The following is a 22,243-nucleotide window of genomic DNA, read 5'->3' as shown; positions in this document are numbered from 1 at the left end:
AGATTCTCTGAAGGGAAACAGAAGTGGGGAATACTGTGTGCTTCCTGCCCTGCCCCACCCAATGAGCCAGACGCAGCAGATCCCAGGAGGCCCATTCACAATGGCTGGGACTGTCAGCAGGAGGACAGACAAGAGTCTTCTTCCCCAGCTGGATGCTAACAGAGCCATGGAAACTCAGGCCCACTCCTGGCAGCCCCCAAGCAGAGCTCCAGCATTCTCAAAAACACCTGACGGGTTCCCTAGAGCTTGGGAACATTCATGAAGAGAGAGGCTGGTGCCTAAAAAGTCCAAAAATTAGCTGGAGCTGTCCTTGAGTTCATGATTTAGGGGTTGGGGGGAGGGCAGGGGGCAGGCAGTTGGTCAAGCTGAATTTCAACCTTGTATGGGGCAAGAATGCATGACTTTCTTTAACTTGGAGCCAAGGGGAGGCCTAAGAAGGTAGCTGGGCTTGAGGAGTCTTGAAAGGATCCTGCCTTCCGGGTTACAGGGACCCCAGCAGAAAGAAGCTGTGGGTGTACCACCATGGGCAGGGAAGTCACACAAATTCAGCCAGAGAGAGCATTGCTCAGTTCAGGGATTGGGGCAATGCAAAGGTTCCTACGGGTACGAGTCTCCAAAGAACCCACACATGTGCCCTACAAGACAGACCTAGCGTAGCATAATAACGGGAACCAGTACCCAGAAGACAGCAACTGTCATGTGAGACTCTGCCCCTCTTCCTTTAACCCCATGTACGTACACACACGTTCCCAGAGGGGCCAGCTACAGAGTGAGTTGAGAAGGAATAGAAGGATAGACCAGACATCCCAGCCTCACTGCAGGCCCCTAAGCCTCAGGGCTATGCCTGAACTGGGGGAAAAGAGAGCTTTGAACTGAAATGAAATTGAAGTTTTGAATTAGAATGTGTTGAACATAATCAGAAAGTTAAGGGGACTTCCTGAGCTGTCACTGTGGCAGGGGATAATCCAGAGGGACATGTTCAAAAGGCAGTAGTGCAAGGACAATAAAGCCATTCTAACTTGTCTCCATCGAGCATACATTCATGTCCATGTAACCTGTTGGTGTATTTGCCTCTATATGTGTTTTCCTTACATACTCACTTATCGGTTGCTGAGGTGGCAGAAGCACACACACACCAGGCAAACTGACTTACTCCCATGCTATGGCTGCCACCATCACCAGATACATCAGGTAGTGAGCAGAGCCATCCCAGTAGCAGATCATGTGCCCATATGCAGTGTTCAGATACGGTTCACCCTAAAGAAAACATTAAAAAGAAGTCCACTGTAAAAATGACTCAAACATTTCAATGCTGAATACCAGACGTATTGCAAGTAAAATAAAACAGCAGAACTAAATTGTTAGGCTGCTAAATGAAACTATCCTTAATCTTCTAAAATTACAAAATTGGTAGGAACATGAAAATATAAATTTACCCTGGAACTGCCAAAACTAGAGTCTGCCGCAGGGGACGGAACGAGAGAAGGCCTGGCCATTCCCTAATATGCTGGGTCAACACAGGTGTGTGCAGTGCTACAGAGCAGATGGTGTCCTGGGCAGTCCTGAACTTACTGAGGCCAAGTCAAATGTGTGACTGCTGGTGCTTGGCTCTGGCCAGAGTGAGTGGCCAGAGAAGACCCTGCTCACCAGAGCCTCTAGGTGACCCTCATAGTTCATGCTGACGCTGAGGCTCACGGGGATGAGTGTGAGCAAGGCCGTCCTTGCCCACACCCCAGCCCACACACACACAGGCAGGCGGGCACTGCACTCAGAGCTCCACACCCACCCCTCATTCAACCTTCCCAACAGCCCTACAGGACGGACGTGACTGACTCCATTTTACAGATGAGGAAACAGAGGCTCCAAGAGGTTACGAGACTTGCCTAAGGTCACATTGCTAGTATCTAGCTCTGCTTCTTTTCAAGAAGAGCCGTACTTCTCCTGCAAAATTTTTAATCTTATGAACAGAAGGTGATATGATGAACTACATTTCCCTCGTCCAGGTGGCGACTAGACATCACTGTCCGATTTGCATGGGGTTTTAGTGTCATTCTGGCTCCACTCCGTTTTCCTTTCTTCTTCCTCCCACTTCGTGCTCTCCTGCCTGGTTTCACATGTCTTCCTAAGATGCCTGAAGTCCTTTCCACAACAAAGAACAGTGCAGATCAACCAGCCCATCAATCAACAAGCAAGAGGGGCATTCTCTGAAGCTTTGCACTCCCCTGAGGCGAGAACTGCTCTGACATCTCTCCCCACAAATCAGATCAAATGAAAATCATGGAGGAGGAAGAAACAAGACAAAAGGTGTCCTTCTGCCCATGCCTGGCCCACATGTTTTCTCTCTGACATTTCTCTCTGGCTTCGACTGGACAATACCATCCAGTTTCATGGTTTTAATCATTCACGCTACACACCTGGCTCTTGGAGCCAGGGCTGGCCTCTCCTGGTGCCTTAATGGGCATCTTTACCCAGATGGCCCATGGGTCCTGCAAACTCACCTGAACTCCTTTAACTCATCAGCTTCTCCCCTCACCCGAGCCCCACCTGGCCTCTCTATATTAATGGTGATGCCACTCAACTGACCCAGGTCAAAAACCACAGGGTCTTTTTTTATTCCTTTCTCCTATGCGGTCTCTTGGCAAGTCCTATCAATTTTATCTCCATAACATCACCCCAGGCAATCCTCCTTCTTCGTCGCAGCCTAGTTCAAGCCGTCAGTGCCCCCACTGAACCATTCCCAAACAGTCTCTCTACCTCTCTCATCTCCTTCCGATCCACCACTCTCCCACTGCCAAAGGAAGATTCACGGGGCCTGGCTCTTAACAGGTCGCTCTTCTGCTCAAAAACCGCCCAAAGCTTGTTGCTGCCTGCAGGCCCAACCCCCACCTCCTCTATCTGGCAGCCAGGTCCCCAGAGCCTGGCCCTGCAGACCTTCTCATGGTTCCACCCCAGTCCCCTTCTCCTATCCTGTCTGCCTCACTGCTTGCCACGCCACCAGCTCGGCCGCCAGGCCCTCTTGGCAGCCACCTCCTCCCTGAAACCTCGCTCCTCTGGCCTCAGTGGACCCATGCTCCCAGGGTTTTCCTTCTGCCTCTTTGCCTGCCTCTCATGGCCCACTTCAGAGGCTCCTCTTCTTCTGGCCACAGTCTCCAAAGTTCTCGCCTCAGCCCTCTTCTCTCTCCACCTTCTCCTGGGCAAGCTCCTCTCCTCTTAGACCTTCAGGTACCAACTATACTCAGATGGCCCCCGAATCTCTCTGCCAGGAATGCTCCTCAGAGCTCAAGACCTGCACAACTCTGCCAGTTGGGACATCTGCCAGGATGTCCCTCAACCATCCAAAACTCCACGTCTCTAAATGAACGCAGCATCACGCCTGCAAACCTGCACCCCAGTTGGCAGTGGGGAGACACATGCTATTCCTCATCTCCAAGCTTTTGCCCAAGCTGTCCCTTATCCTTGGAATGGCCTCCACCTCCCTAGTCTACCTGGAAGATGTTTATCCTCCACTGCCATTGCCATTCTAAAAAATACCAAAGCATTGTCACCAACTCGATGGAGCCTCCCCTGACTGCTCCCAGAGTCAATTCTTCCTCTGTGCACTCCATGCCTAGGGTGTCTCTGTCACTGCACCTAGGACAGTGCCATCTCCCTGACAGCTCCCGGAGGGAGGAAGCAGGCCTTATGAGCCCGAGTCTGCTTCAACACATGCCCATGGACCTGCGTTCCTCCTCTCATCCCTTTCAGGTTTAATAACAGCAGCATTCTTCCAAAAGCAGGAAGCAGGACGTCACCTTGGACCTTCCTCTCCCCGTCACCCCCAACTCACCCAAGTCCTGCTCATTCCAGCCACTTGAATTCTCTGAAGTGTGTCCCTCTCCACTTCCTGTGCTCTTCTCCGTCTGGGCCATCTTCATGCCCTTACTAGCCCTGACTGGTGTCCCAGCTCATGGCATTGACCCTTCCTTTCAACCTCTTCCTTCCCAGGGCTGACCACATTGTTCCCTGACTTAAAATCTTCCCTCACATAGGGGATAAAATCCAAACTCCCTTAGCTTGCATACAAAGCTCCCCATGATTTGAAACACAGGTGAAGACTGTACTCTCAGCTCTGCTCCTAATTTCCAGTGTGACCTTGAGTAAGTTACTTAACCTCTCTGGGGCTGCTGGATTCATCACACCATAAACTAAGAAAATCGGTGGGGCCGGCCTGGTGGCGTAGTGGTTAAGTGCGCGTGCTCCGCTGCGGCATCCTGGGGTTCGGATCCCAGGTGTGTACCAATGCACCACTTGTCAGGCCATGCTGTGGCGGCGTCCCGTATAAAGTGGAGGAAGATGGGCACGGATGTTAGCCCAGGGCCAGTCTTCCTCAGCAAAAAGAGGAGGACTGGCATCAGATGTTAGTTCAGGGCTGATCTTCCTCACAAAAAAAAAGAAAAAAAGAAAATTGGACTAACTCTCTCAGGTGCGGGTAGCTCTGTAACGCTGTGATGGGGACAGGGGGTCATCACGGTCCAATGGGTCCATTAACTGCCTCAGAGTTTGGTCCTTTCCACATGTGAGACTGACTTTCAGATAGAGTGATGTTTTAATAAAAACAGACACTCAAATACTAAATTCATTTAAAGTATCTCATTTATATTAAATACAAGCAAAGGAGAAAGGCAGTGGGTCAGGTGTGAGGGAGGAGTTGTAAGACCGACCCTTGAAGAGAATCGCCTCGCCAAGACTTGATCCTGGCCTCCTGCTTCACTTGCCCCGGGAGTAAACGGCCCGTGTGTCCGGCAGGAAATGAAACACCACGTATGACACCTGCTCACACTAACGGAAAGGATTTCATCTCTGGGCAACACAGCTGGGGTAGCTGACCCTTTGGGTTAAGGCTCATCATCGCTAAGCAACCCCATACCTCTCTCAGGTAGTGTGTCATGAACCCGTCGATGATTCCGTCCTGTTCCAGTGCTATGATGAGGTTCACCACACTGGTAAATCCAAAAACCGCGTACACTAGAGCAAAGAAAGAACAGTTGAAAAGCAGCAGCTCAGGGGACGATGACGAAGAACTTGGCATTCATCAATAATAAGGGCTTGTTTTGGGGCCGGCCCGTGGCTTAGTGGTTAAGTGCGCACGCTCCGCTGCTGGCAGCCCAGGTTCGGATCCCGGGCGCGCACCGACGCACCGCTTCTCCGGCCACGCTGAGGCCGCGTCCCACGTCCAGCAACTAGAAGGATGTGCAGCTATGACGTACAACTATCTACTGGGGCTTTGGGGGAAAAATAAACAAATAAATAAATAAATAAAAAGAGTTACTATATACAAAGCATTAAAAAATAATAATAATAATGGCTTGTTTTTAACGTTTTCCAGAAGATACTATGGACACTGTCAACATGGACTAACAGAACACGCCTCCTGCACACACAGTGCAATCTCTGCCTGTGTCACGGATCGCCCCATCACTGCCCTAATGCTCTCACCGAGGGGACCCCCGCCAGGGGCACAGAATGACGAACTCACCCACTGACTCTGTCCCAGAGGATTCTACCAGGCTGCCCCCACCCATCCTCCACTCGCCTACAAGTGGCTGCCCAGGGTTACACCTGCATCCCACCTGGACAGTGGGACCAGTGGCCAAGGAAGCATAGAGGTGACTACCAGGTTTAGAATAATGACTCAGAAGAGAGAATTCATCTCAATGATTACCACGCAGGCCAACTCACAGTGTGTCCAGCATGTTTGCCCTTCCCACACTGGAGCTCCTAAAGACAGCAGCTGATGTGCAAGGGACAATGGCTTTAAGAAGAAAGGCCAGTGACTTTTAAAAATGGATATGAGATGGTACAATTGAATATTAAGAAAGGAAAGCCATGGGGCCGGCCCCGTGGCTTAGTGGTTAAGTGCGCGCGCTCCGCTGCTGGCGGCCCAGGTTCGGATCCCGGGCGCGCACCGCCGCACCGCTTCTCCAGCCATGCTGAGGCCGCGTCCCACATACAGCAGCTAGAAGGATGTGCAGCTATGACATACAACTATCTACTGGGGCTTTGGGGGGGGGTGGAAATAAATAAATAAAATCTTTAAAAAAAAAAAAAAGAAAGGAAAGCCATAGCATCTCAGAGAATCTTACTAAGGTTGTGAGAATATCCTAAATGGGCTTAAAACTACCAGCAACAGATAGCTAAGGAATAACACTTTTTAAACAGTGAGTGATCAAATTTAGTTCATGTTAGTTTATCAATACAGCTGCATTTTCAAGTTGTAACAAATCAATATCTTAAACCATGTGATGGGCATGGACAGTAGAAAAATCTGAGGTTGAATGTAAGAAAAGCTGAGAAAAAAGAAATGAGAGGAGAGTGGGGAAGGGGAATTCACCAAGAAGGGAAGCAGGCCTTGCCCAGAGTCTGCAGCCAGGAGTCCAGCATTTACATTTTCCCCAGAACAGCGGCAGGCCCACAGTTTCCTGTCCTGAGGACCCTGCCCCCCATGCCTCTGGGCAGGCCTTGGCCCAGATCTGGCTGACGGTGATCAGCCATCAGTAGATCAGCCATCATATGTCTCCCAGGAAAGGAAGCATTTAGCACATGATCATTCACATAATCATCCTACCAAGAATCGCTGATGCCAACAGGAGTATCGGACGCTGGGTCAGAGATGACAGGGACAGTCTCTGCCTTCCAGTGGGCAGGAGTCTGGCCTAGGTTCTGAGCTTGAGGCTGCAGTGTGCTCAAAGCTGTGACAGAAATGAGGACAGGGGGCTGAGGGTGTAGGAGCCCCACCCTGAGGAGTTGGGAGAGACACGATGCAGCTAAGTGTGGGCTCCATGGAGTGGGGAGGGCAAGGAGGGAAGATGGCAGCAGGGGACGAGTCTGGAGAGGCAGGCAGGGGACAGATCAAAGGCTGTGGAGTGGGGCAGGGAAAGGACATGGACCTTGACATCAGACAGGCCGGCTCATCTACTGACAGGCTGTTAAACTTTAGGCAAGTTACATCATCTCTCTAAACTTCAGAGTTTTTCATATGCAAATTGAGAGAAATTAGGTACTCACAATTCTTCTCCCCCTCCCTACCTTTGCCAAGATCCAATGTGGGCAGAGAATATTCCCCACACCATTGACAATGGACTCAGCCACATGACTCCCTTTGGCCAGTGGAATGTGTGTGAAAGTGACAGTGACCAGCTCCAAGTCAAGGCCCTAAGTGGCATTGCTCTTTTTCCACTACTCCTCTTGTGCTCTGTATCTGCCACGAGAAGGGCACGCCCTAGGAGCTGCTGGTCCAAGAACAAGGAGACATATGGAACAGCCCTGAACCCGTCCCACAGCCTGAAGCAGAGCAGCCCAGCCAACCTGCAGACCCGTGAGCAAGGAAAATAAATGCTCATAGCTAAGACATGGAAACAACCTAAGAGTCCATCAATGGCTGAATGGATAAAGAAGATGTGGTGTGTATATATATATACACACACACACACACACACACACACAATGGAATATTATTCAGCCATAAAAAAGAAGGAAATCCTGCCATTTGTGACAACATGGATAGACCTCAGGCCATTATGCTAAGTGACGAATACCACATGATCTCACTTATGTAGAATCTAAAAAAGCGAACTCACAGTAACAGTAGAATGGTGGTTGCCAAGGGCTGGAGGGGTGGAGGAAATGGGGAGATGGTGGTCAAAGGGCACAAACTTCCAGTTATAAGATGAATAAGTTCTGGGGATCTAATGAGCAGCATGGCGACTACAGTTAACAATACACATCGGACACTTACCCACAGAGGCATCTACATTTCACAGGTGTTTGGTGATTGTGACACCACAGACCCCAGCATGTGTGGCTTGGACCCACACACCATGCAGCAGACAAGCCACACACCATGCAGCAGAAGGCAATGTCAATTACCCACTGCTGCGTTTTCCTTTTTCTCCTTCTTTTAAACCTTTTTTACCTTGAAAACTCTATGATGAGATAGTGCAAAATGAAATATGAGATAGTGCTGGAAGATGCAACCCCCAGGCCAGAAGGCACTCAGCTACTGGGGAGGAGTGAAGAACCAGTGCAAATAGCACTGTGGCCAACGACACAACCTACTAAAGCCGGAAGGATGTCTGTGGCTGAAGTGCATGAAGGTGAAAGGAAAGTCCGATGCTGTGCCACACACAGTTGGAACATGGAATGTGAGAAGCACACAAAGGTGTCAGACAAGGGGGCGTTTTATCTCCCTATCTGTTTAACCTGTATGCAGAATATATCGTATGAAAAACTGGCCTACCATCGACTGATGACTGGATAAAGAAGATGTGGTCTACATATACACACACACACAAAGGAATACTACTCAGCCATAAAAAAAGGCAAAATCATCCCATTCGCAACAACATGGCTGGGAAAGTAGAAGGCAGCAGGAAAAGAGGAAGACCAAATTTGAGCTGGATTGACTTCATAAAGGAAGCCACAGGCACGAGTCTACAGAAGGTGAGTGGCGCTGTTGAGGACAGGACATTGTGGACATCGCTCATTCATAGTGTCACCAGGAGTCAGAGCCGACTTGATCACTCGTAACAACAATTGCATACTTAAAAGTTGCTAAGAGAGCAAACCGTAAATGTTCTCACCACACGCACAAACAATGGTAATTACGTGAGGTAAAGGAGCTTAAGGTGAATAACCTTATTGCGGCCCTCATTTCACAACACACACGTGTATCAAATCGTCAGGTGGTACACCTTAAACTTACACCATGTTATATGTCTATTATATCTCCACAAACCTGGGAAAAGAAAAGAAAAAGAAACATTCATTGCTGTAGGACACTGAGCCGGGGATGTGTGATGTGCAGCATTACTAAAGCAGGAACTAAAGGAATAAGATGCCCAGAGCTCCCGGCACGGGAAGTGCTCGAGGGCCAGTGACAGCTCTGCTTGAGCCAGTGTGGCGCAGAGAGAGCATGGGCTTCGGGGTCAGTGCTGTTCTCACTATGCCACCTTGATCATGTTTCTTAGCATCTCTGAGTGAGTGTCTTCATCTGTAAGTGTAGGATATCTGTTGTGAGAATTAAGTAAAATAATCCTGGTAACGTGCTCAGAGCCGTATCAGGTACACCGTGGGTGCTCCATCAGTGGTGTTTTTATTTATTTAACATACATGTGTATTTGTCAAGCACTGTTCTAAGTACTTTTACAAATATGATCTTATTTAATGTTTGTACCAACCCTCGTTATACAAATGTGCAGACTGAGGCACCATACAGTTAAGTTCCAAGTCAGGTGGCGGGGGCTGCAAGGAGCAGGAAGGAGCTGGTACTAGAGTTGAGGTCAGAGATCAGAGCATGGGGAGGTGGGGGGGGGGGTTGGGGACACAGAGGTCCTGCCTAGCCCTGGCAGTGGAGCCACAGCCAGGGGAGGCGTTGGCCTGGAGGTGAGGGCCACGCCATCCTGAAATACTCCTCCACTTCCCACCACTTCACCCGTGGGCTCAGAGCATTCACAGCCACAGAGGAAAAGGAAGGGCGGCCCACGTGTTGTGCTATTAAGTGGACACAAACGGTTTCCCGCCCGGGGAGACGTACCATAGAACAGTGGGTCCCGGGGCGGTTTTCTTTTGACGAGGACACGAGCCAACAGGACGACCAGGAGCAGGATGAGGGCAGCAACCCCCACAATTGTCCAGGAACTGCAACAACCAGAACAGGGAGGTGGTCACTCACCAAAATAAACACGCTGGTGCCCGGAACTTCCTGGCAATTGAAGGCATTCACTCCAGCCCTGCCTCTGCGTGTAGCTCAAGCACCGCAGGGTGAATGATGTTGATCTGCGCACTCTGGCCCCTCGGGGCCACTCCCGTGAATTTCAGGGACCAGAGGCACCAGGTCCTCACTCTTGTCACTCTGCACAGACCATGTGCCTGAGCACCCTCAGCCCCACCCCAGCTTGCCCCCAACATGGCCGCTGACCCACTGCCTCTGCTCCTCCAACCCCTGGTCCCTGGTCCTGGTGGGTGACAGGCCTAACCATTGATCTGCCACCTCCCTCAGGGCCAGCTGGAAACTGCAGACTGATCTCCAGGGAACACGCAGGAGCTCAACGACACACACCTTCCAGGGGGACAAGGAAGAAGGGACACAGGTCATGTGTATAATCAAAGGGGCCAGGGGACGAGGCCAGTCCAAGGAGGGGAAGAGTCTGGGCCAGACCTGAGGCCAGAATGAAGCCAGCCGCCACACCAGGGCCAGCAGGCCAGCATCCAACCCTAAACCCAAGAAGCCAAGGCTCGGCTCGGTGGAGCACAGCCCCAGATCTTCTCTTGGGAAAGGGCGCGGCACCTGGCACCAAGGAGACCAGGGGCCAAGGCCCCTCCTCAGGGGGGCAGCACTAGGGCCTGAGGCTTGCTGGAGGGAGCAGTCAAGAGACCCAGATTCTAGTACCTGCTCTGCCACTGCCTGACTGTGTGACCTTAGGAAAGTCATGTCATTTCAGTCACCTGTTTATTAATTAAGGAAAAACATATTGAAGAAAAAATATATTACACACCCACACGTGCCAGGCACCATGGATGAACAAGAGAGGCCCCTGTGCTCGTGGAGGGACCTATCTCATGAGCTCTGAGCTCTCATCCACCTCGAGTCCTACAGAGACACTCTGCCCCTCACACTCCAGCACCAGCAGGGCTTCCGGTGCTGATAAACCCCGCCTGGCCCGCTCCCACGGACGCTGCACCACAGCCTCCTCCACAGCCCGAGAGAGCTGCCGCCAGCACCCTCCCCATCAGGATCCCTCCACACAACACAGCCCAACACGAGGACTCTCGGATAACCTTCGCCATACGCACCGGGACTTCTGGAAAGTACCCTTCTCAGTCACAGGTTCCACAGCCCACCAACAGCCTACCAACAGCTGAGGGACAAACTCATGCTGGAGTTCACCCTACACGCCTGCAGCTGGAATGGGTGCTAGGCACTAGGCAGAACTATTTTCCCCTATGTCAGAGGGGTCACTCGGGAAGTGATCCATCCAACCTGCAGGCCCCAAAGAGAGTGGCCACAGGTGCAGGAAAGCCGTATCTCCAGCACCTGGTCCCAGGCCCCACACAGAGTCGGGGAGTGGGCTCTGCGCATCAGCAGCACTCAGATTTCCAAATGCCACCCTAGACTTACAGAATCAGAATACTTCAAGGATGGGGCATGGGAATATGCAACTCTTTTCAAGATACCTGGATAAGTGTGATGCAGCAAGTCTGCCTGAGGACTTCTGCTAAGGTGTACAAGAATTAATAGATGGACGAAGGACGGAAGCGGGGAGAGGAAGCGAGGAAGAAGAAATGGATGGATGGATGGATGATGGATGGTGGATGGATGGTAGATGGAAGGATGGATAGATGGAAGATGAATGGTGGATAGTGAATAAATGGATGGATGGTGGATGGCTGGATGAATGGCTGGCTAGCTGGCTGGATGGCTGGCTGGCTGGATGGATGGATGACACAGTTCCATGATAAGAACAAGGATGACCATGTCAGTGTCCAGGTAATAGACTGAAATAGGAGGTTTCTAGTGGTGCACATCAGTGGATGCTCCAGGCTCCTCTTGTAGAGATGAGCCAAAGGAGGAGAAGATGGAAGAGAAAGTTGATGTGGGTCAGAAACATGATGCTGGGCTGAGGCATCCCGTGAAGAGGGAACAGATTAGGTGTGCTATGTAAGCTGACAGGCATTTTAATCATAAACGGCCTGAGGTAGGTGGTGGCCAGGAGACAACCCTCATCCCTGCTCCTACCAAGGACCTGGGCTCACAGCCAGCAAGATCACATAGCTGGTGCTCTTCTGGAATATGAGAGAACAGAATAAACCAGTTCACGGCGTCCTCTCATGCTCTCCACCTCTAGTGGAGGAGCAAAGAATGAAGAGAAACTGGGGCACCAGATCATCTCTGTCTCCTGGCGACAGCCAAGTGCAGGACCTACTCAGACAGGGAGAAACAGATCCAGCAGGGACTTGGAGGCAGGGGGTGATGGGTAAGTACTGTGACTCCCCCAAGAGTGAAAGAGTTGTTAGTCTTGGGATGGGGGGTTTTTATGGATGCCCTTCTGTGAACAGACACCTACTGAGAGGGGACATGTGTGGGTGAGTATGAGAGTGTGTGTGTGTGTGTGTGTGTGTGTGTGTGTGCGTGTGTGTGTGTATGTGAGAGAGACAGAGAGAGATTCCAACCCTTTCCTGACTCCTCAACCTAATTTGCTTTTTCTGTTTTCCAGGCTTTCATAAATGGTCTGATAGGAAGAAGGCCTCAACTAATTCCAGCGAATCCAAACCTACCTGAATCTGCACAGGGCCCTGTGCCGGGCAGGGCAGTACTAAGGTGAGCTATGGCCTGGGGAGGTAAGTTCTGACCACAGGAAAGCAACTCTCATGGGAAAGGCACAATCCAAGGGGGCTCAGAGGAGGGAGAGAGCACGTCTGCTTGGAGGGAGGGTCTGGAAAAGGAAAAGGTGGCATTTTACTCCAGGCCGTAAAGTCCAGGTGTGGCTTCAATAGTCAGCGACAGGGAGGAAGGCATCCAGTCAGAGGGGACAGCGTGAGCAACGGCAAGGAGGCAGGAAATTTAAGGAGTGTCCAAGGGGTACAGAACATTGCAGTGTGGCTGAAATATTAGCACAGTGGACGTGGGGTGCTGAGGCAGGGGGACCCCCCAGGGGAGGCTCTGCCATGGTCCACGTCAGGGAGGGCCAGTGCCAGGGGAAACTAGAAGGAGGGAACTGATGCTAGCCTAGCCCCAGGCCTTATGGGGAAGGGGACAGTGGCAGGGAGGGAGTGGAGGGGTCAAAGGCCACTGGGATTTTAACCTGCAGGAGGATGGGAAGAAAGGTTGGAACCAATCATTCAAAACTCTACAGGGCTTAGCAATGTGCTCAATAATGCACGGCAATACATAATTCAGTGTGTCCTCAGTAAGTGCCCTCACCACCCTCCTAGTGGCTGAGGCCAAAACCTCTGAGTCATCCTCACATCCTCGCCATGACCTGCAGTTCTTCTGTAAGCTGCACTGCTCTCTCTCCAGAATCTCCCCTGGTCCCAGCCACATCCCTCTCCCGGCACTGCTCCTTGTTCCCCTACCTGGAAGTCTCTGTCCCCAGATCTTCCTGTGGTCACCTCCTGCAGCTCAAGTGTCACCTCCTCCAAGAAGCCTTCCCTGACCACCAGTCCCCTTCCCAGTCACTCTCATGTTGCCCCATTTTATCTGTTGATGTCTGTCTCAACAGCCTCTCCAGCCCTTTCTGGCTTGTTCAGGGCTACAGCCCCAACACTTGGAACAGTGCCAAGCACACAGTAGGGACTCAATGAACACTTGCTGAATTGCCCCTAATGCCATTTTAGGAGTGCAGGGTTCCCCACGCACTATATTCACAGACGTGTGACATCCACTGCCCAGAGTTGCTTTTTCTAGTAGCTGTGCCCCAAGGCTGGGTCCGACCCAGCGCAGACACTGCCTGTGCCTAGCGAGTGCTCAGTATGGAGGGGGCGTCTGGATAAGGCAGGCAGCAAGTGGCGGCCCGGCCCGGAGAGGAAGTCCCCGCCCTGTGGGCAGACATTTCTCCGCAGTCGGTCTGGGGGGTTTGCAGCGTACAGACTGATGCAACTTCCTTAGCACCAACTGCTGTGGGAACATAACAGGTTACTTCCTCCTCCCCGCAGACGGCAAGAACAGGAACAAACGCAAGCACGGAGGCCTGGCACCTCTCCCACTGCCCGGGCGGGCGTGCGGCGGCTGGTGCGGGGTTACTCGGCCAGGGATCCCTCAATGGGGAGAAGCAGGGCTTTGAACCAAACCCATCTGCGGCCTCCTTCAGCCCCACCCATTTTCCTAGCATTGAACTGCTCTGCCTCGCATCCCAGCCGCCCATCCTACACAGCGCCCCTACGCAGTCTCTTTGGATCCTGGCAATAGGACGCGAATATAGGCCATTTGACAGACCAGAAAACTGAGGCCAGACACACTGTTAGTGCCGAAGCCAGGCCTACAACCCAGGTCTTTGCCTGTTGGCTCAGGGCTATTTCTGCTAGTCATTCACAACAGTTTCTAAAATTAATAAGAAACGATAAGCATGTGTGTGTCCATACATGGAAACGTTCCTGAGAAATGCGAAACGAACAAGGCATGACCCGAGATAACATGGCCACACTCCTAGTTGTCGGTGTTTGCACCGCCCGCGTCTCTGCCCCTGAGCTCCTCAAGGACAGGGGCATCGCCTTATTGACCTCTGTAACCCCGGACACCTAGCACGGCGCTGGCACGGAGCGGGCGCCCAGCACTCGGCCCAAGAATTGCACCGAATGTCAAGGATGCCAGCCCGAGCGAGGACCCTGGCCCCTGTGATCTCCGGGGCGCCTCCCCCCTCTGGCCCGGCGCGGGGCGCCGCTGGAGGCCGGCGAACTGCTGCCCTGCAGCTGCGGCTCGAGACCCATCTGAAAAGTTGTGGGGCTCCTGCCGCCCGGCGCCGACTCCGCCGCCCCTCGCGCCGCCCCCGCCGCGCGCCCACTCACTCGTGCTGGGCCGCCAGGTGGTTGAAGACGTAGGTGACCGGGATGGCCGAGAGGGACAGCACGAACACCCCGGTGGCCGCAGAGGCACTCATCGCCGCCGCCGCGCCGCCTGCCCTTCACCGCATCCCGGCGGGCGCCCCGCCCAGCTTCCGGCAGCGCCCGCGCCCCTCGGCCGCCGTGCCCTGGAGGCGCCCCGCGCCCGCCGCGCTCCGCCCGCTGCAGCGCCCCCTCGGCGCGCCGGCCCGCAGCCGCCCGGGGGCGCAGTCCCGGAGGCGCCCGCGCCGTCCTCCTGCCAAGGGGCGCCTGGGCTCAGCCGCGAGCGCGGGCGGCGCCGAGGAGCGGCGGGGACAGGTGCCCCCGTGGCGCGCGCTCTGCGGGAAGCCGGCGGCCAGGAGCTTGTCATCGAAGACCTGGAGAGGCTCCGAGCTGAGCCGCGGGCCGGCGGAGGGTGGAGCCAGACTGGGAGTATCAGAGCGGGAAGGGCCGGCAAGATCAACTACGGGGGGAACCCTCGGCCCGGGGACGCGAAGGGACAAATGATCCCGAAACCTTGGAACCCCTCCACCGGAGCAGCCATCAACGGGCTGTAAGCACACCGAGTCTGACTCCCGGTTTTAAACCCTGGCTGCGCACTCACCAGCTGTTGACCTTGGTCAAGTTACTTAACCTCTGTCTTTTCCCTTCTCTATCAAACCGGGATAACCCACGTCTACGATCACGGGATTCGCTGAGTTAATGTGCATGAAGCGCTCACCGTACACTGCTCAGTACGCTACTGTCGCCTGCAATTCCCATTTTTTGGATTGAAACTGACACTCAGAGGAATGCCATGACTTAGGAGACTCAAGAGCCCTTCATTTCTATCCCAGGGAGGGTTCCTGGAGGCCAGGTTACTGCCAGCAGCCCCCACTAGGCCCTGCAGGGTGCAAGGAAGGGAAGACAAGGGCCCTGCCCTCAGAATACTGTCAGACAGATGCCCTCTGGTTACAGAATAATATGATATCATTATAGAATATAGGAATAATGCATGCCGAGTATTGCCCTGGCTGCATGACCATGTGTTGGGGGTGGCCTCAGAAAGCCCCCTGGGACTGAGCCAGGATTGGTCTACTGGCAGGGAAAGGGAAGGGAAGTGAGTTTCAGAGAACAACTCAAGCAATCAAGAGAGGTCCAACATGTACTAGTGTCCTTACAATGCCAGTGAGCTGAAGAGACCATGCGGCTCACTCTAGAGATGAGAAAAATGAGCTGCAAAAGACTATGACCGGTTCCGGGGTGACCCAGCTTTTCAAAAGCCAGCTCTCTGACCCCCTATCCTGTGCTTCTTGGAAGCTTCTCCAACTCTGAGGACATAATGATAAAGCCTTGGCCCAAACTGTGACATATCCAAAGTTTCCCCAAGAGATGTCCTCACCTGTGACCTGGACATCACCCTCTTACACACCTACTCCTAACCTTCACCACTTTCCTTAAACTCTTTCTTCCTCCCGAAAACACATACCTCCCTTGAGACCATTCTCTCCTCCCAACCGATCTCCACAACCTCTGGGGCCAGCGCGACCCCTCCACCACCACCCAAACCTCTCTGTGTCAATCTTGCCTTCTCTCTTATACTTTGAACCGCACTAGACACGTGCTCATGTATGTTCCAATTTAGAAATGTGCTCCTGGACCTGAGTTTCCCCTCCCTTTGCCATCTCCTCTCTTTCCTTCCTCATCCATGCTCCATTTTAATGACCGCGTCAACGCTGATAGATCCCAAATTGTCATTCCTAGCACTGACCTCTTCTCTCAGTGCTGCTGCATGGGCATCCCACAGGCACCTCACACTCCACATGGCCAAAATGGAATTCCTCATCTGCCTCAAGACCACTCCAGCTTTATCTCATCTGGTGGCACCACCATTCACCCGGTCATCCAAGCCAGAAGCCTGGGAGTCCACATCAGTTCTGGCCAATGCCACATTCCTTTGGTTACAACAGTCCTGCCAATGTTACTTTCCAAATCTCTCCAGTCTGTTTGCTCCTCCCCATCTGTACCACCACTGTCTTAGTTCAGGTCTGTACCATCTCTCATGTCCTAGCCTCCTTGCTCGTCTCCCTGCCTCTGACCTCACCTGCTCTAGAAGACCTTACCTGGTTGCCCTCCTGCGCCTCCCCCAACCTCTCTATCAAGCACCCTGCTTTGCTTTCTTCATAGTACTTTACTTATACTACCCAAAATTATCTTGCTTGCACATCTGCTTCCTGTTCTGTGTCTCTCTCCATTATGATGTAAGCTCCTCGAGGTCAGGAACCCTATCTATCCTGTTTACTGTACTATTCCCATCATCTAGGTTAACACCTGGTACAGAGCATCCTCTGCACTAGGTGCTCAAGAAATATTTGTTCAGTGAATGAATTGTCTAGATCATCACTGCCCGATGGAAATATAATGCAAGCCACAAATGTGAGCCACATGTGTAATTTTAAATTTTCTAGTAGGCACATTAGAAAAGCAAAAAGACACAGGTGAAATTAATTTTAATTGTGTATTTTATTTAACCCAATATGTCCAAAAGATTATCATTTCAACAAGTTATCAATGTCAAAGATATTGAGATACTTTACATTCTTTTTTTCATATTTAGCCTTTGAAATTTTGTGTGTATTTTATACTTACAGTATATCTCATTTCAGAGCACATTTCAAGTGCTCAATAGCCACATGTGGCCAGTGGCATCTTTACTGGACTTCACAGCTCTGGACTTACTCCTCCTATCATATTGACTTGGCTTCAGGTGTGCTGCTACTATAAGAATGGGTGTGGGGCCGGTCCCGTGGCTTAGCGGTTAAGTGCGTGCACTCCGCTACTGGCGGCCCAGGTTCGGATCCTGGGCGCGCACTGACTCACCGCTTCTCCGGCCATGCTGAGGCCGCGTCCCACATACAGCAACTAGAAGGATGTGCAACTATGACATACAACTATCTACTGGGGCTTTGGGGGAAAAAAGGAGGAAGATTGGCAATAGATGTTAGCTCAGAGCTGGTCTTCCTCAGCAAAAAAAAAGAGGAGGATTAGCACGAATGTTAGCTCAGGGCTGATCTTCCTCACACACAAAAAAAAAGAATGGGTGTGATAGTTCAATCACTAATAAACTTATTCAAACATCTTCAGAGAATCTACCATGTTTCCAGCATTGTTCGAAGAGGTGGTCACACAAAGATGAATTACAAACACATCTTGCCCAAGAAGACCACAGTTTAGTGTGAGAAAAAGACCTGTAAACAATTACCATACGAGGCAATAAAAGATGTATGTACAAATTGCTATAGGAACCATCAATTCTGTGTGGAAGAGTCAAGAAAATCTTCAGAGAGGAGATGAGGCTTTCGACCAGCCTTGAAGAACAAGTAGGAGCTGGCCTATCAGAAAAGGAATAGGAGGGGCTTTCCAGGCGATGGAGACAGCGCATGTTAAAGGCAGAAATGTGTGAGAGAGCCTGTCACTTGATGAACTTCAAGTCATTTGCTCTGGTTGGAAATACTGGGATGTCGTGCAAGAGGGGGGATGGGACGAAGTGAAGATGGAGAGGTGATCAGGGCTCAGTCTCAGAGAACCTCAAGTGCAGAGCACATTTAAGATTTCTGAGTGGGAGGACACGCTGACTTGGTCAGAGCAGCATCTTGAAAGCTCTGCCTGGCAGCTGGTGTGGACCACAGTTTAGAGAGAGGAGAGATAGGAGGCAGGAAGACCAATCAGAAGGCCACAACAGTTGTCCCAGTGAGAGATGATGAGGACCTGAAACAAAGCCATGGCAATGAGAGGGCAGAGGAGAGGGCAGATGTGAAAGATCTGGATAGGAATTGTAAGAGGAGAAAGTGGGCAGGAAGGGCACCGAGACGAGTTTGGTTTTGGACATGATGAGTTTCCCCTACCCATGGGGCTCCTAGGAGGAGCTGTCCCATAGGCAATGGGGGATACTAGTCTGTGGCACCAAGAGAGGCACAGGCTACAGATACAGATTTTGGGGTCATCAGCCTAGAGATGTGGCTTAAAATCAAGGAAATGAATTCAATGTCCCAGAAAGAGGGTGGAGTCGAAGAGAATGGTAACAGATGCCACCTGAGAGGGATTGGTGAGCATTGCCACCAGCAGAGCAGCCCCAGGCCATCGGAACTCGGAACTCACTGGCAGAAGCATCCCACATCCCAACCCTGAGAGCTGCTCCCTCAGAGTCTGCAACGGACCCAAGGGTCACGGCAAAGCTTTGGGGTACTGTGATATACACATTGGAGATTATAGGAGTTTGTTAACAACAATTTCTCTCAGTGCTGAAAATACAAGTGGTCAGAATGCATGTAGTTGAGAAGACTATTTGACAGGAACCCTCCCCAGGTTCCTGAGGAGGGTACAAAGCGGTGAATATAATCTCACTCTGCAACACTACAGTACTCTGTAGATTATAAAGTAATTCCATCGACATTATCTCCTTTAGTCTTCACAACAGCTCTCTGAAGAATACAGAGCCATTTATAGATGAAGAAACTGGGGCTTAAAGAAGTGAGACGACTCGCCCAAGGTCAAGGGCCAAGAGAGAATGTGGACTTGAGTTCATGTTTTCTGCCTTTGTCGCTGTGCCCAGGAAACCACAGCGGACCAACAGCAAACCACCGCTTTGGGCACCTTAGAAACGGTGGGTGGACACGCTACAGATTTGGCCGGTTGACTCATTGCTCAGGAGGCTGAGGTCTGAAGTGCTGCCCCATGCAGATCAGTAATTATTAAGTTCCCATTCTCTTGAAAAAGAGTTGGGTATGACTGAAAATAAAAAGTATTCAGACAGTAAAGTTGTTGCTGTTTGGTTTTTGATTTTTGTTTTTTTAGGAGCATCAATCTTGCAAGCTGTGAAGGTTAATATAGTAGCTGTGACATTTGACTCCAAGCTCTCTAGAAGCAAAAATAGATATATGGAGGTCTGTACGCTGCCCTTCCCCTGAGGAGAAAGACACAGATTTTTTGTCTTGTTGATTCAAAATAATTGACTAATCATGCATGTTTCTGCCATGGAGGGGAAGTGAAAGCAGACCAGCAGGAAACCTGGTCACTCAGGAAGCAGGAACTAAGATAGATAGAACGCTGCTGGGCTGGGGCTGAGGGTAGCACAGAGTCATGCTCTTCTGGAAGAGTCAAGTAGAAGTCAGCCTACAGTTTACTCTCAAGCCCCCAGCCCCAGCGCTCTCATAGTCTTCCCCTCTTCACATGCGTCAGTTTCCCACTTTTTTATTCTTCTGATAAAAGCTGTGTTTGTGTTCTGACAAAGGGCTGCTCACTCTAGATGAATGTGCAAGGGGCAGTCAAACAGATGGATCTGCGGGGTGTACAGGGACAGGAAAATCACCCGAGAGTGACCAGGGCAAGGGTGTGGGCATTAGTGGGGAGATCACCAGGATCCTGTCCGGAGAAAGGACCAGAGAGTGCCCAGTCCACCCAGAGAAACACCGAGTTCCTCTAAACACTAAGTGATATGAAATACTAGGTTTCTCTTTGGTCACCATGAGTGCCCTGACCAGGGCTGCAATTATTAACATGGCTATTTCAGGTGATGGTGGATGTCTGCCCAGGCATAGATCAGAGCTCAATAAAGGTAAACTAAAGAGAAAAAAGGAGAAAGGAAGAAAGGAAGGTGAGTTTGGAAAAAAAAAAAAAAAGGAAGGAAGGAGAAAGACGAAGAGGAAGGAAAGAAGTCTGTAGGAAAGTGACAAGAAAATAAAACGAAGGGAGAGGTAAAGTTAGTGTGTAATGTGTTTGTCAAAAGGTCTTGTGCAGCTGCTAGAGGAGGTCTACACCATGGCCCTGGGTTTCCCAGCAACCAAAGCAAGGAGGGAAACATAATGTTATAGCATTCACAGTGTCCATAAGATGAAAACAGATCAGTTGCTCAGAAGAACTCTCCCATGGCTCCTCTTAAAAGGACCGCTATGTCATATAGCATGTCCTCAGCAACATTCCTGCAATAAATGTAGAATCTGATTCTGAACAGTTGTCTCTTAGTACATTCTCAGTGCAAGCGATTGACATTTTGCCAAGAGCCACTCAGTGCCCTCAAGGAGCCAAAAGAATTGCACACAGATAAGCAACTCTTGGAAGTTTGGCTTCGTTTAGTGATAAATTTTGTAATATCTGGGAGCAGGGGTAGAAAATACCTTCCTAGCAAGCACATCCTCACTTCAAGTCCAAGCCCAAGGCAGACATCACCAAGGATCCCTGAACTCTCTCCCACAGAGATTAGACCTCACCCCACAGACCTTCCCAAGGGGCACACCGATGGGGTTCTTCTCACGCACCAGCTTGAATCCATGTGCCAGCTCTGATCAGAGGATATTCATGAATATCCTTCAGACAATGCCCTATGAATATCATTTCACATAATAACATTGTAATACAAACAAGGCGATGGGGAGTTTGAGATTATAGTGACTGGCAAGAGAAGAAATAGTCTCTGTTGATAGATAAGGACAGATATTATTATAGTTTAACAGGAAAACAAATGGAGGGTAATGTGAGACTCTTGCAGGAAAAGGCTGAGCACTAGGACAAAGACTAGATCCAGACTTGAGACTGCTCCTGAGGTATAACAAAAAGACCCCATATGGTAGGATTTGGGTTAGACAGAACTGATTTTTTGCTGGTTCACCGTTTCATCAAAGGTGTATGTCGCCTTTAAAGGTCCTAGGTCTCTGCAGGGATGTCAGTTTCAACATTTTGCATCCAGTGAACTCAAAGCTGGTCTCCTACCTGGTGTGGACATAAAAACCAAGTTTCCAGGTTATTGAAATGACAGCAACTCTGGAGCTGTACCGCATCGCTCACAGACTCTAGGTCCCAGAGTGTAGTTTTCTCTTAGCCTCTGGGGACTTCACTTACCTTCTTGCAGGCTTGGCTATGTGCTTAAGTGATTTTGTCGTATTTTATCTAGCATTTTTAGGTGTTTTTAGTGGGAGAGTTTTCAGATTATCTAGTCCAGGTAGTTTAGGATTTAACTTGAAAAAATTAAACCACCAAGTGAGAGGGGCAAAAACAAAAAAGGCATTTTCAGAAATGCAAGGTCTCAAAAAACTCTACCTCCCATGGGCCTTTTCTCAGAAAGTTACTGGAGAATGTGTTCTACCAAAACAAAGGAGTATACAATGCAAAGGAAGAAATGGGATGCAGGAAACAGGAAACTGTTTCCAGGAATGGAGCTGAAGGATCCCCTGAGATGATAGGGTGACAGCTGTGCAGCAGCAGGCCTGGAGAATGGGCAGTCCAGCTTACGGCAGGAGGAAGGCAACTCCAGGAGAACTGTCTCTAGAAAAAGATGAAATTGTTAGGTTATCTAGTGTGTTTGAAGGTATTAAGAGATGAAAATCTTTTTCACCAGAGAGTTTGAGGCCGAAGTAGTGAGAGGAAATAGAAAACTAAGGAAACAGCCTCATCTTCCATAGTAGAAAATCAGTAGATAATCTCTAAACAAAAAAATTCAAGAAATATCAGTGTAAACTTGTTATTTAGAAATATGCGGGGGAAAGCAGGCATTGGAAGATGTTGCTTTTGGGGGCAGAAATCAGGGGTGGGGAAAAGTAGGGCAAGGGATTCCTGTTTTCATTACAAGCCTTGGAAATTCGTGTTTGTCATTTTTATTAAATATATATAGAACTTTGGTAAAAATAAGTAAATAAAATGA

At 50.5% G+C, this 22,243-nt stretch overlaps 1 protein-coding gene across 4 annotated transcripts in view; it reads right to left on the bottom strand.

The window, feature by feature from the left end:
* The window catches only part of TM6SF1 (transmembrane 6 superfamily member 1), a 28,584-nt gene extending 13,881 nt beyond the window's left edge, over nucleotides 1-14,703 (bottom strand). Inside the window, exons 1-5 of one of the 4 annotated variants that reach the window (XM_058542554.1) lie at nucleotides 14,539-14,701; nucleotides 9,572-9,675; nucleotides 8,741-8,773; nucleotides 4,907-5,004; nucleotides 1,154-1,257 (exon numbers count right to left, since the gene is read on the bottom strand). In XM_058542554.1, coding sequence (XP_058398537.1) covers nucleotides 1,154-1,257; nucleotides 4,907-5,004; nucleotides 8,741-8,773; nucleotides 9,572-9,675; nucleotides 14,539-14,630 — 431 coding nt within the window. In that variant the 5' untranslated portion in view covers nucleotides 14,631-14,701. Of the gene's footprint in view, nucleotides 1-1,100; nucleotides 1,258-4,906; nucleotides 5,005-8,740; nucleotides 8,774-9,571; nucleotides 9,676-14,538 lie in introns of those variants that run through there. The other 3 variants (XM_058542557.1, XM_058542555.1, XM_058542556.1) reach the window with 3 other exon arrangements.
* Between the last annotated feature and the right edge of the window lie 7,540 nt (nucleotides 14,704-22,243).

Source organism: Diceros bicornis, chromosome 5, assembly GCF_020826845.1.
Source record: "Diceros bicornis minor isolate mBicDic1 chromosome 5, mDicBic1.mat.cur, whole genome shotgun sequence".
Lineage (NCBI taxonomy): Eukaryota > Metazoa > Chordata > Mammalia > Perissodactyla > Rhinocerotidae > Diceros > Diceros bicornis.
Note: the sequence above shows the minus strand (reverse complement) of the source record. Positions and strands in the feature narration are given on the sequence as shown.